This window comes from Pithys albifrons, chromosome 2 (genome assembly GCF_047495875.1).
Source record: "Pithys albifrons albifrons isolate INPA30051 chromosome 2, PitAlb_v1, whole genome shotgun sequence".
NCBI classification, from domain to species: Eukaryota; Metazoa; Chordata; class Aves; order Passeriformes; family Thamnophilidae; genus Pithys; species Pithys albifrons.
Window position 1 is genome coordinate 33,273,749 of NC_092459.1, and position 14,742 is coordinate 33,288,490.

General features: G+C 36.6%; 1 protein-coding gene across 2 annotated transcripts in view; it reads right to left on the reverse strand.

The window, feature by feature from the left end:
- The window catches only part of UBE3D (ubiquitin protein ligase E3D), a 79,303-nt gene that overhangs the window by 58,345 nt on the left and 6,216 nt on the right, over nt 1-14,742 (reverse strand). For both annotated transcript variants that reach the window (XR_011697022.1, XM_071547836.1), the window contains exons 4-8: nt 12,811-13,042; nt 8,546-8,615; nt 6,018-6,087; nt 5,128-5,236; nt 253-422 (exon numbers count right to left, since the gene is read on the reverse strand). Coding sequence is in view for 1 of the 2 variants with exons in the window: in XM_071547836.1 (XP_071403937.1) it covers nt 253-422; nt 5,128-5,236; nt 6,018-6,087; nt 8,546-8,615; nt 12,811-13,042 (651 nt within the window). In the remaining variant the exon portion in view is untranslated. The remainder of the gene's footprint in view (nt 1-252; nt 423-5,127; nt 5,237-6,017; nt 6,088-8,545; nt 8,616-12,810; nt 13,043-14,742) is intronic.

The following is a 14,742-nucleotide window of genomic DNA, read 5'->3' on the forward strand; positions in this document are numbered from 1 at the left end:
GCAAATTAATTTTAAACACTATTGTCTAAGTTACCTGCATGTGCTCTTAGACACAACATATCTCTTTGGCCTATATTTTGTTATCATAGTGCAAAAATTTAACAACCAGATTCTCTCTGGCCTTAACAGAAACGAAATACTACTCCTCTGGCATTTTGCTTAAAACAATATTTTAAAAAATTAATATCAAAGAAATAGTAATGCAAAACAACCCAAATGTCAGAACCTGAGTTCATTAAAGGTCATACTTACTCTTTATTCCTGCATTTAATACATGGCTGGTAAAGGACTTTGACAGCATCCCAGCTCCCCACTTGTCCAGAGCTAGGCATGAAAGTATCTCCAAATAGTGTAAGAACACCGAGAGAGGAGGAACTTTCTAAAGACTCCACCAGCAATGTGTCAGAATTTAAAAGCCATATCTGTAAATGAAGAAATAATTTATTTAACTGCAGATTATATCAATTTCATTTTATTGCTTCACTCTGACCCTAAATCAGCTGATACTAAAGCCACATTCCTACAAAGTTTCTAACAAAGTATTAACAGACATAAACTGACATTTTATTATTAGTACAATCTGTACAGATTCTAGTGGAGAAAAAAGGGTTAATACAATAAACTGATGCCTAATTTATCACAGTCATTTTTAAGACCTTTCCTGTGAAGCTGCCTCTTTTAGTGACTATAGCACGTTCCCTTTGATAGTAACAAAACAGTCCCAAGTCATCTCTTTCAATACCAGATGGATTATTACTCCAATTTCATTTTCTTTTTTAGAGTTAGTCAAGCATATGGTGTTGAGCAATTGAGGGCTAAAGACAGGGAACTGAAAGACTGCTCCCTGGAAGTGCCAAAAATTGAGGATTTTTAGAAGTGACTGCAAGGAGCTAAGATATGCAAGGAAAAAAGACAGGCCTTTACTTGAAAAATATATCTTTATCAAATTTAATAATGGGTCTAGCATTCTTCAGCACTATTTGCTAACAGGAATTCAAGGGATATTTACTGGGTAGAGTTTTGAGAAATCTGAACTTTTTGCATCACTTTAAGGAACTTATTTAATTTTTGAGTGATTGGGCATCAGTGTTCCAACTTGGATTCAGGGCTTTCATGCTAAACACCGTACATGAAAAGTCCAGCTTTTCCTTTATTAACAGCCTGCAGTAGTGAAGTGATACGAGTTAACAATGGAAATCAATTTTTGCAAGTTCTGAGCCTGTATGAAGTGTTTATATATGAAATATTTATCATAGAAAACAGGATTTATGCAGTGCTGCTCACTAGAGAGCAATCTTCTGCTTCTCATGATCTAATCAGCTTCGAGTAAAACAAGTTACATGATGTTAGGCAGCAGACATATGATATCCCCCGGTGGAGGGAGAAAGCCACCATTAACAGGACACATAGTATATGTTGTAATTGAATGTGACAGTCACAATTTATCACAGCCCAAGGCTCAGAACATTACAGTGGAAGCTTCAGAAAGGAGGAATGAGATATATTGATAAAATATCTTGGGAGGGATGGGAGGAGGAGAATCACTTTAGCATATGCACATAAATGATGACAAGCAACTGCACTTGGCTTAGCAAGTGGCTGTTCATCAGTTTTGCTCTGGTAACTCACTCTACACATTTATAGCCTAAACTGCAAAATATACCTCATTAGCTGGAACCATTACACAAGGTGCTTTAAGCCAAGTGTTGGAGAAAAAGGCGAAAAAAGAGAAGTGTCCTAAATGCACAGGCCACTGCAAACGCTTTTAAGTAAACAGAGTTTCTTGCTTTTGAAATTACTAACAATTCCTTGTGAAGGAGCTTCATGGGATGCTTTTCAGAAGAGGAAATTTCCTTTAAACTAGTCTAGGGAACGATGCAGCATTAGCTGTCTGCTCCTTTCAGAATACCTTCTGCAATGTGCCTTAGAGAAAGTAACCAAAGCATTTCATTTGCAACATGGTCCATCTGACTTCTTTCTACCGCAAATGGTGACATGTGGCATCTGACAATCACATTCTACCAATTGTTCAGAGTATGTCTTTGTCTCAACAGCATGCAACAGATCTGTATTAATAATTTAACACACAATACAGAGAAAGAAAAATGAATCTTTGGGGGTGGCAGGACTCCTGGTGATGAGAAAATCAACTTCTGAACTACATTTACTTCTTTAGGCAGGATTTTCATTCTTTTCCTCATGCATGAATTATTTTTTGATTTTGCTTTTGGTCTGAATGAACAAGCCATCACCCAGACTTGGTGTGTTGACTCAAAGAAGTCTATATGTTGTTTCTGACTAACACAGTTTCATACTTTGATCTGTGCTTTCAATTAAATTAGTCACAATCTGCAACTTTCCTTCCTTTCAACCATTTTGTACAGCAGAGTTTGCACAAACAACTGCCTTTCGCATTAACTCCACTAAGAAAAGAACCTTTACAGAAAGATAAATAAAGTTCAGAATTCATTCATAGGGTGATTGATGACTTTTTCTGAAATGACAGCATCAGAAAAATGTATCTGGGGTTTTGTTGGTCTTTTTTTACGTTTTCTTTTTTTTTTTTTAAATCACTCTGTCAACAGACTTCAAAGATGTTCTTAGGAGAAAAGCTGCAACCAACCTATCTCAGTTATACTTGTGAGACTTGATCCAAGTAGGTGAAATACTACAATTTTGTGCATAATCAGGCATCAATTCCATCTTCATATGGGTAAAAAAAAAAGCTTTTACTTCTCCTTGCTAATACTTTCTTAGTTATTGCAGGCATTACTATTACTTTGATCATAACCCAGCTCATCATCACTAATGTAAACATCTTTCCATACAGCTACTTTGTCCTCACAGTCAGACTGTTCAGGTAAAGATGTGGTTTCCACACATTTCACAAAGAAGAAAGGTCTCTATGAGAACTAGGTAGCTAAGTCTCAACAAGGTTCTCATTATCTCACTTCTTGATCACTGCATCATCCACCCCTTCCCCAATCTTAACAAATGCAAACTTGTTCTGCACATGCCCTTCAAGACATGGTCCAATAATCAGTATCTGACTGACAGGTCTTTCCTATTTTGTTACATATTAATTTTCTTGGGATATCTTCCCAGTACCTCTCCACTCACTCCTGAAATACAAGCTGCCTTACTTTCAAGGCACTTTACAGCCTAATCCCACTCCAAAAAACATCCGTTCGGTACTGAAAGACTGGAGATAGTTTCCAAACACACTTTTTGATTTTCAAATCTTTTTGGGTGTTGTCAGGTTGATCCCATCCACGATATGAATTCCCTGTACCGATCCACAAAACTACTTATTTACCTCTTTGAAAGCTACACTTTTTTACAGTACAGAAACAAATATACATCTATTAAGAGGCTGCTATCCTGACCAGAAATGTACCGTTTTGCTCATGTTCCCCTATGTTTGCTGTCCTCCTCTTACTCTTAACTTGTAAGTCATGCATCCAATGGAAGGAAACCCTTCAAAGTGGAGCAAAGACAGAAGGTGATTCACCTTTTATGGAATGCAAAGAGGGCAGAGATGTAGTTAGGTTTAATAAGGAAAACTGCATGCACTATGTTTTCTTCCTGAGACAAAGAAACTTTTCTTATTGACAGCCTTAAAAAAAAACCCAAGTGGTATATAGCTTGAATAGAGTAAGTGTAACTTAAACAACATAAACTTGTATTATGATATCATAACTGGTAACATTAAGTGATACATACATAGGATATAAGTAAAATGAGTATACATAATATTTGTGGTTTAAAAAAAAATAAAAATACTTGTGAGAAAACTTAACCTTAATTATCACATACACAGCCTAAGCTGTGTGCATTCATGTAGGTAAGGACAAACACTGTGAACTAGAATCTTTGGCTCATCATCAAAACAAGTAAGTGGGACAGCTGGTTCATGATGCATCAGTGATGAGACTCCTTGTGTAACTTGGCTGTGGACTCACAGCCTCAAGCACCTACATTTTTTACAGTTTAGCTGTTGACAATCATTAATATAAACAGTGCTTAAATTATGCTTGTGTCCACAAGGCCTCTGAGTCCAAAGACTTAACCTGTGGCTCCAGAACACCTGTTGATGTGTATATAGTTGCCAGAACCTCACTCTCGACATGAGTACGGGCTTTCAGATATTAAACACAAAAAACACCCCCAAAAACCTAGTAACTAACTAATAAAAAGGAAGAGATGCCAATCAGAAGCCAGCCCCTATCTAATTCAGTCTGCTCCTCTACATTGGCAAATAATGCAACTCAGAGCTAAGAGTAATGGCAATCTATTGAACAAAGTGATAATAACCAGTTTGTTCTATATAAACTACTAGACTTAAGCAGCAGAATTTTAGGTAACTTGGAAACACATAAGCTACAAGAGAAAAATCACAATAATTTTTAATGACTCCTCCATTAGATAATGCAAAGTGACAACTCATGAAACCTTAATTTTGCCATCACAAAAGACGTATTTCTCAGTGGTTGTACAAATGCCTATCTTGGCATTAAAATTTATGTAAAACTAGATTGTCTGCCTCAAGAACATGAATTAAGATAATTCTGATCCATCTTAAAGGTTTGAGGAATCTAGCTGTCACTATTTAAATATCAAGCTTAACCAAGTTTAGCAGCATTAGGACATTAAGCATAATAGGCAATTTTAGTTTTGTTTGCACTTCACTTTGCAATGCAACGTACTGACTATATTAGTAGTCCCTGCTGACTTAAGACAATACACGTGAAAGATGCTATGCACTTGATTCACTTCTGGTGATTTAAGATAAGAAGCACTGGAGTAAGAAGATGAGATACATATTAAAAAGTCAAAATTTAAACTTTCCATCTTTTTTGATACAAACCAGCGTAACTTCTCTGTTACTTGTGATGCATCTGTAGTACCTTCATTAATGTAACAAGAGAAAATTTCTACAGACACATCTACTTATATTAAAAAACTTGGAGATTTCTTACTTGAACAGAACTCTTCAGAGCTACTTCAAGAATTTGAATTTGTTAATTTTTTTTAAATATACAGTAATGAACGGCATAAACAACAGATTTTAGGATCTGGGATACACTAGTTAAACTTCTCTAGCAGGATGAAGATTAAAAAACTTACCAGAATATAAGTTTTTCCATCATCCCCTTTCATGGTGAATCTAAATGTGCTTTTAGCAGAGGATAATTCTAAAAGACACTGAGCAACCATACTCTGCACAAATTGAGACCTGTTTAAGAATGAACCACATATTATATGTTTTTGTAACAATAACATGGGCAAAGTCATTCATATCAATACACTACTGATATGTGAATATCTCCATATTGTCAATTCCACTACATCCTACAATTTTCTATTTCCTGCAATAAGAATGTTTTTTAACACACCAGCATTCTAAATCGCTCCGCATCCTTTCTTTTGGGTGACATCAAATGCCAAATGTTGAATAAAAGCTTTTCTCTATTATGTTTTACACATACGAACACGAAGCTCAGAACAATGCACATTTCAAATACAATTTACAAAAAGAAAGAATCATGACTAATGCATAATACATGACACAAGAGAGCTAGATCATGTTCTGTGTCAGTCTTAATTTCAAACTGAATTGCTTGAAAATTCAAAAACCTCACTTCCAATTAAATATTTCAAGCTTTACTTAATTTAACTTTACATGATGTAACCTTACATCTCCATAATTAGTCAGCAGACATCATAAAAGCTTAAATAGTTCAAAAGATAGGTCTTTTATTTTGGTTTATCACCTGAATAGTGAGACACTGTGACAAACTATACATAATCTCTCTCCTCCATCACACACAAAGATGAGCAAGCCAAACTGTATATAAGTGAACTCAACATTACCTCTACAATGCTTAATTCTATGATGATTACCTAAAATTGCACTGTTATTATATGTAATTATTCAAGAAATTACAACATTAGAGTATTTCTAGCATCCTTTCTAAAACATATTTGTGAGCAAATGAACTGATATTTTTTGTTACCTTGGTGTTGGGCTGAAACATCCCTCAGATGGTTGAATAATCACCTCTGTGATGTAATACTTAATAGTATCTAAAATGACAGAAACATTTTTCAAGTATAATAGAATAACCAACTTGTTAAGATTAGACTGTAAGTCACCCTATCACTACTAATTAAACATTTGTTCAGTACTCCATTAAGGGGTGCAGCAGATAGTCAAAGTCTGCTTTGCTTTGTAGGAGGTGAAGCAACCATAACAAAAAACCTACATTGCCTGAAGAAAACTGCTCTGAGCTAATTACATGATCAGCAATTTCTCATTCATATTGATCTTTGTTTAACGCTGGGAACAATCCTCTTGAAACAATGCAAGAGCTGAAGCCAAACCTGAAAGATGAATTGAAAGAACTTTCCTAAAGCACTGAGATCAGCATAGCTTACATAAGTATTTTAGAACTCTCTGCTGCTCAGTAATGCTGCAGTGAATCACAAGAGACAGTTTTAATAACAGCACACACAGGGGAATAATTTTCTTCTTTGCTCAAAGAGCAGAATGGAACTTCTTTTCCAAAAATCACACTTACTCAACACCAGCACTGCATACATTCTGAGTTTCAATGTAACTGTTCACCAAAAGCTTCACTAAGACAGCCTTTAGCACTAAATGTAAGTGTTTGAGGACATAGTTTAATCCTCATCAATAACGTTAGGTCAAAGATGATTGTATTGAAGATCTGGGTCTATGCCGCAAACACAGCCTAACCAGAGGGCCAGCAAAACAGCTTAAATATAGAGAGTAATAAATTCGTTCTACTAAGCCTTAGCATGTGAACAACTGGAAGATTCATCAGTCCCATAAATTTTAAGCGTGGAAGGGATTGTCTCATCTGATTTCTGTTCACACATTCCATTAAAACTGGATGAAAGTAAGCACTTCAGGAAGTCACTTAATCTGTTTTGAAGACTCCAAAGGCCTGGTAATCCAACCCCTTCTCCAGGTAAGTACTACACTTTTTAAATTATCTTCACTGTTAGGAAATTATATTTAACCTCTAAATATAATTTAGCCTCCTCCATGCTGTGTTAACCCTGGGATACAGGAGGAAAAGGTAGTTCAGTCCCTCAAGTTCCTCAGCCATTACCCTGACTAAGGAATTGTTGCTACTGCTACAACGGTATTGGGAACTCAGAAGACATTTGTTTGCAGAGAGAATGGTGTGATTTCCTGAGAAAAAATCATAAAGTGCATGTGGGTAGAGCTGGGGGAAGAATAGCAAACGAGGAGAACTTCAAATCCAAATCTGGCCTCCACAGCTACACCACTCTAATCCTGCTTTATCTTCAAGGCACTGATATCTGCTCACAAGGAAGCACCAAACCATGACAGACAAGTTTGCTCTCTAGTCCCGTTTCAGACTTGGTTCTGTCTAGACTTATACCATACATCTCTGGTTGTTTGTCTGTTCTTTGAACTCTACCTAGATTTCCTGCAGTAGTGAAGAAACATGGTCAAAACAATGGATATGCTATCTAACTTCAGCTTTGGGCAGAGTCCATACCAAATCCATGCACATCTATACAGTGTTTCCCTTTCCCCATTCCCACTGATCATATCAATTACTGGGTGCTACAACCATCTGAAGGCTTAGTTTAAGGCATCAATTACTCGTGACATTAATATTTGTGCTCTTTTCCAAGCACTCCTTTCCCAAGGTCATATCCTGCTTTGTGGGCTTTCAAACATTGTATCTTAAATTTGGTTTTATTAAAGTCTGTATTGTTCAGGTCCCTGTACAGGACAATCAAAATGTTCTGTAACAGAAGACCTTCTGTCTTGCATCACCTCATGACTTACTTCTTAAACAGGCTTTGCAGTTTATGAGAACATATATTCACCAGATCTCAACTGAAACAGGCTCGCACTGACTGATGCAGTGGAGTAGAGGGAGAATGAAAGAATGAACTCTGCTACTGAGTTTTAGCATTGCTTCTCTCCAGTAAATAGCTGTGTTTTAAAAACTACTGGACACTCATCTTTATACTACTTTTGGTAAACTCTGCTGATTCAATATAATTGCAGTTTTAAACTATTATCCCATCATCAAATGTGGATGGGACATAATCTGTCTCTTTGACATGGCTTCCTTCCCATGAAACCAGGATGGCTGTTAGTAATCATGTTAGTAATCAGCTTCTAGTTCTATGTTGATCAAGTTCTGAAAGAACTGACAGGAAAATAAACAACCTGTAATTTCTCAAGTCTCCTTTTTCACTGGGATTCCTAGTAAACTGGAATCATGTACTAAGTCTTCCAAAGCTTTAAAATTAGCCAAACATACCACAGAAACAAGGATGAGGAATATCCCTGTTGAAACTCACTTTCAAGATCTAACAGTGGAAGAAACAAACTCATCAGTTCCAGAAAGGAATGAGATGAAGATGTAGGAATCAGCACTGCACATCACTGATAAAACTACTTTCCTTCAGAGTTTTTAACTTGCAGAGCTCAATGGCTGATGCAGTCTAGTTTTGTTTGTACATCTCATACCTGGTGATACTGTTTCTCCCAGCATTGTCTTGCAGCGTTTACAAATTACTCTGGTATTTTCCTTTGATTTCTGTAGGACAAAGAAGTATCATTTAAATGTCAGTCAGACATTTTTAAAAAGGAGTGCATAATCATACCAAAATCTACAGAATGGATAGTAAAATTTGTACTTGTTTCTATTGTCTCTATGTTTACATGCAAACAGATTTGTCTTCGCTACTTCAGCTTTCTACAACTGGACCTGCTTGCAAAATCCACACTAGTTTTAAAATGTGATAATATATCCTGACCTCACAGCAAAACAATGCATGTGAAATTAAGTATTCCATAACATATACAAAAAATAGAGCACTGCAATGTGACTACCATTACTCAATAAAAAGTTCTTGCCACTGTGGACAGTTTTATAGGAATTGAATACCAGTTCAGTGTTCAGCAGAGAGCAGAAAATGTCCACAGACTATTTTGAGTTACTAGGAAACAGCTGAATAACACAATATAGCACAATATTGCAGAAAGGTGCAATGTATTCAGTTCTTGAACAAACCTTCTCCCTCAATTCAAGCAGAAACAGAAAAGATATTGACAAAGAATAATTATCAGAGGTGCAAAACAGTTTCCATATGTGGCAAGAAAATACATGTAATGGGAGGAAGTACAGAAGACAGAAAACTGAGGCGTATCACTGAGATACATAAAATCAAAAATGCTTAGGAAAAGCTGAACAGAAAAAAAACCAATTTGCTCTCATAGCCCATGTTATGAAATTACAGAATCACAGAATCAACTAGTTTGGAAAAGATCTCTGAGATCATTAAGCCTTATTTGTATCAAAGAAAAGCATTTGTCACACAATGCATAATATAGTTTGGCACTCCCAATAGGAAAGTATTTTTCTTAGTAAAAGTATGCACAAGTTCAAAAAATTTTCATAAATTCAGAGAAAGCAATGTTCATCAAGTGCTTATTAAAAAAAATGTGGGTAACAATATCTAGTTCAAGGAGTCTCTACAATCTCCAAAATATCACTCAATACTTGCCTTACTCTAATGTATTCATTACTGCTCTTTGAAAAAGATCTCATTTCGGCACAAAATCTGCCCTATAACGCTCCTACTAATTACAGTGTTAATATTCAAATTCAGTATCAAACAAGTAAGCACAACCCCTACTTTAACCCAAAGTCTAAACTCTAGAACTGGTTCTGTGTGGGCTTATTAACCTGGATGTAGCACACTAGAGCTTTGATTTGAGAGCAGTACATATATATAACCTCAATGATGGTCACAAAGGAGGAATCAAACTAATGGCCCAGGGAGAGCCCAAGAGCTGACTACATTGGAACTACAGCCCCCTCATTACAGGAAAAACACATGCCCTTTCCCAATTCCAACCTTGCTGCTTTTCAAACATACACAGTAAAATTCCTTGCTTGATGTGAAAAGCGAGGATAAGCAAGACAAGGTGTTGTGAAACCCAGTATTTGAGGCTGGTACAAACAGTGCACAGTACGAGTATAGAATATACAGTACTTCCTTGAAAGCTACAACTTGAGTACTTTTTCCTGACTATAGTTACAAGTACTGGCTGAGAATTGTGCAGTATGGTACCTAAAAAACACCACTACCTCATTGTATCACGCTTCAATGGAAAAAGCAATAGTTCTAGCTCAACTAATGAAATCAATATATCTATTTGACAACTTGCAGCTGCTGGCAATCTGCAGGTGGAGGTGGATCACAAGCCTAATATTTTCTGTTTCTATTCCTAAGGATCCCTGATACGGTGTCAGGAAAAAATAGTTTCCCCAAGAGATACTATTAGGATGCTGCAAGACCATGTGACATTTAAAAACTGTGTTACTCTGAAAGACTAATAGATGTGAAAAATATGTTTGCAGTGGACGGATGCTGTCTTGGTCCCACTGGAGTCTGGAAAAGATTGTTTAAGCATCTCTGGTACATTCCTGCTACTATTTTGGTCATAGGCAAACACTTTCCAAAGAACTGCAATGCAATTAAAAAAGAACTTTCATACTGGGGCAGACTGCAACAAAATTCTCTGAAATGAGAACATTTATGCCAATAGTAATCTGTCTTGCCTGTAACTTTCTATTACTCATATTATGGAAGAATTTTCTGCTTCAGTATAATGGTTTTTTTCCTTATTAGTCCAGTTTCTGCTGGATCCTAGTTTTGCTCATTTGCTTGGCAACTGAGTGATGCTGGAAAAAAGCAAACACAGAAATGAGAATTCATTGCTAGTATGAGAGATGTAGAAAGAGGGATTTGACACAAGCAAGGAACAAATTCTCAACTCTTTTTTTTTTAACTTTAGAAAGACTGGAAAAATCACAATGTGTTTTGGGTTCAGAGGTGGCTGTCTCACATTCTTAGGACACAACAGTAAGGAAATTGAGTCTGTTTGACTGTTCTGTCTAGAAAAGAGGACCTGCCATCCTACATTATATCTCTTCATGTTGATGTTTCTGAGGTGTTTAAGGAAGCAAACATGAAAATTTATTACACTAAACTACTGTCATATACCTCTGACATAAAAGAGCATCCTCCTCCATTTAGAAGTTCTGCTGTTATCCTGGTTTGACCTACATCTCTGTAACGTCTTTGTTCCACATTCTTTTATTATGTGTTTGTCTCAAAATCAATCCTTTGCTGCCAAACATTCTTTTTGATTGATGAAGAAAGGTGCAATATTGAACTCCATGCACCCTTTCCTCTTCCCATATTTGTTCCCACTGTTCTAAGATCTCTTTTAAGACTGCGGAAATGTGAAAATTCTTTTTGGGGACCTCTGGCAGAAAGCATTGCCCTCTTGGAAATTCATAATCTTTTACTCCACCTCCTTCTAAAGGAAAATTAGAAGAAACAACTCACAGACTTAATCCAAATTAATCTTCTCCCATGCTGATATCCTTTCAGGGTATCAGTCCTTATTTCCCCCTCTCCATATTCTGCTTTTCAAAGAACAATGGAGCAACAAACCACAGGGACCACAGCAGCAAGAGCTGGAGATATGGATAGAACTGTTCCCCAGGCATTGCACCAGCAACCACGGAATTGTGAAAATACTGGGGAATTTACTGGGGATAATGCAAATCACTAATAAGGAGTAGCAGATGGAAATCATGGTCTCTGGTGTCAGTTCTCAACAGATTAAAAGTTTCATGCTGGGAATCTGGACATAGTAAGTCATCACTTTTACAGACACAAATTGCCAAGGTAACAATAGTTCCCATAACTACAGAAGGATTTCAATAATTAGGTTTAATACTTGGTATTTGGATAAAATATGGCATCTTCAGGCCCAACCTTAGTCAACGTAAATGCAGAAAAGCAGTAGATTGACAGAAAACTTTAAAGGAAATGTAGGCTTCGGAGAACTAAATTCCTGGATGTTCTTCTGGCAGAAGAAAAGGTTAATGCTTTAAATTTTATACAAGTGCTATATGTCCAAGACGAATTTTCTTTCTTCGTGGGTTTTATCCCACCATTGAAACATCAACATCACATCCCTAAAAATGGTTTTTTCCCTGGCAACAACAAATTTTTACATTTCTAAGCCAAATGATAGCCTTTTTCCTAGAGATTAAGCTGATGAATATATCCCCCCACAGAACACCTCAGAAACATGGAGAGCTATAACATGAAATGGCAGGTTTCTGTAGAAAGAACAAACTCAATTTCCTTACTATTTTCAAAGAAGTAAGACAGCCATATCTGAAGCCAAAACACATTCTGATTTCTCCAAGTCATTCTAAAGCAAAGAAAAAAATTTAAAAAAGAAGAAAAAAAATTCCACATTTCTTTGTTCATATTTATGGTTATGCATCCAATCATAAATTGAGAAGAAAAATTATTGTTTCTCCAGTTTCCTTCTCATTCTTTGCTCTACTATCCTTTGACAAACACATAACCCATTGCAGTTATTATCTTACTAAGTTTTCATGTCCTTCTGTCCCTCACTCAGGATAATTTTGGGGGAAAACTTTTGGGTTTAGAACTATATTAATAGCTTCAAATTCAGTTTATAGGACAAAGTTCTTCTTGCATATTGAGATCAATATCAAGACATAGCTTAGAATATTGTCCGGCTTCTGTACAACTGAGCGTCAAGAACTCATTCTGAACTTCAAAGTAGCTCTGTAACACATACAAGTTAAACAAGCCAGGAAACAAAAAAAGGACTTTACAATTAAAAAAGTCCAAATACAGTCATTTGAGAATTTTTTTAAGAAAATACTTTACCAAGTTGGAGCCACTCTGGGAAACATGGTGTTCAGCCTCTGAGCAGCCCACAGGAGACTCAGGCACATGTGATTCATTTCCTGAATTCAACAGAAAAAAAGTGTCTCCAAGAAAACAGTCATCATGTTGAGGATGCAAAGTGCTTCTGGCAAAGGGATTAGGGTGACAACACCACTCTTCAACTAAATCACTCCAGTTTTCACTTGGTAGAGGAAGAACTCTAATAAATTTCCTATGAGGGAAGGAGAAAAAAATATTTCAATACATTGTAATTCTTTTCTACGATCCTAAAACAGAGCTTATACTCCTTACAAAGGGGGGTGGGGGTGGAAGCATGGCATTTTCTCAAAAGGAAGTACTTGACTCTCTTTTCAGTCAAAGGCACTTTCTTTGGATGAATTATGTGAAAGCCATGGCTGAATGTTTCCTGCCAAGTTTGTGATGAAGAATTTCCCAAGGGTGAATGTCCAGTGATTATAAAGCAGACTTTAGCATAATCATCTCTTGAAACGAATCATGTCAAAAATAAAACAATTCTACCCAGTTATGAAAAAGATAACAATGGGCATTTTGCAATTACAATTACTATTTTCTTGTAAAGTTCCCCTGCACCAAATGTTGATATAAACTCAACAGAAACAGACTCATGCCACAGCAAGATTCAGCATGTACCCTGAAGCCCTTCAAAGTCAGACACCAGTCTTTGAAAAAGCTAAATTCTGGCAAAAATATGACAGTATATCTTCATTAAAAAAAACACAAACCAAACAAAAGCAACAAACAAAGGACAATGCAATCTTTATTCAGATTCGGATACTCACAGCCAGCTTTCAGAAGTCACACACATAAAACCCCAAATCTCTTTCTCCTTGGTAGCTGTATGGACCAAGGATGCTGCTTCAGGACATACCAGACTTTGCTTTCATTATCAGTTGTATTGGGTTTGCATTTTCTGCTCTCTGACTAGTTTCCTTGAACACTTTCCTCTGTTTCTTCTGCTGTCACCTGAAACCTTTCTACAGAGTTTCTTCATTCTGCTCCTTACTTAAAACTTGTAAATACAACTTAGGGTACTATTCTGCAAACTAAACACAGCTGCTAGGTCAACAGTTAGACATCCTCCCCTTCTTGCAGATCCCAAACTAATATCTTCTGAAGATATCGGTTCTTTCCATTGTAGCTTTTTGTCCCTTTTGATTTGTTCCATCGGTGACAGTACAATCTTTTATCAAAAAATCCTTCCTTCCAGATCTACAATACATTTTAAACTGTGCTTGCCCCACCTGCAGATGAAAGTTGGAATAACTCATTCTCTGACCCAGCTCTACCACAACTAAGACAACCTCTCAGCACTACCTGTATCTGTTTTCACCTTCTGTGGTCTTATGTATTGCCTGAGACACAACCCCATGCTGTCAAAGCAAACTGGAAATCATAATTTAATTGCAAATTTAATTCTGGTGCTGGCCTAATGACTCATTCTGCACCAGCCTTCACAATTAGTTCCAATGCCTGGACTCACACTGTAAATAAAAAAGTATGTATTGCTCTTTACACTAAAGCAACAAAAAGCTGGTATTGCTCAGCAATGTTTTTACAAGTGTTACGTACAGGAAAAAAAAAAAGACACATATTACCTTAAGCTGAATACTAAAGCTGCCCCATTTCCCTACAGGACCCTTTCTTTACTCTCACTATCTAGAGGGCCAAGAGCTTCACTTTATTTCCAACAAAAGCAATTGATCCCACCACTAGGAATGTCCTAAACAGACTTCTCTTAACGTTTAGCTATACCAAAAATACAGCATTTCCCCTGTATTTTAGGCTTTTCCCACCCATAGGTGGGAAGCCATATTCTGGATCACCACAACTGGAAAAACGTAACACTAATGAAAATGTAGTTCTCCAGAAAACAAACAAACAAAAACAACT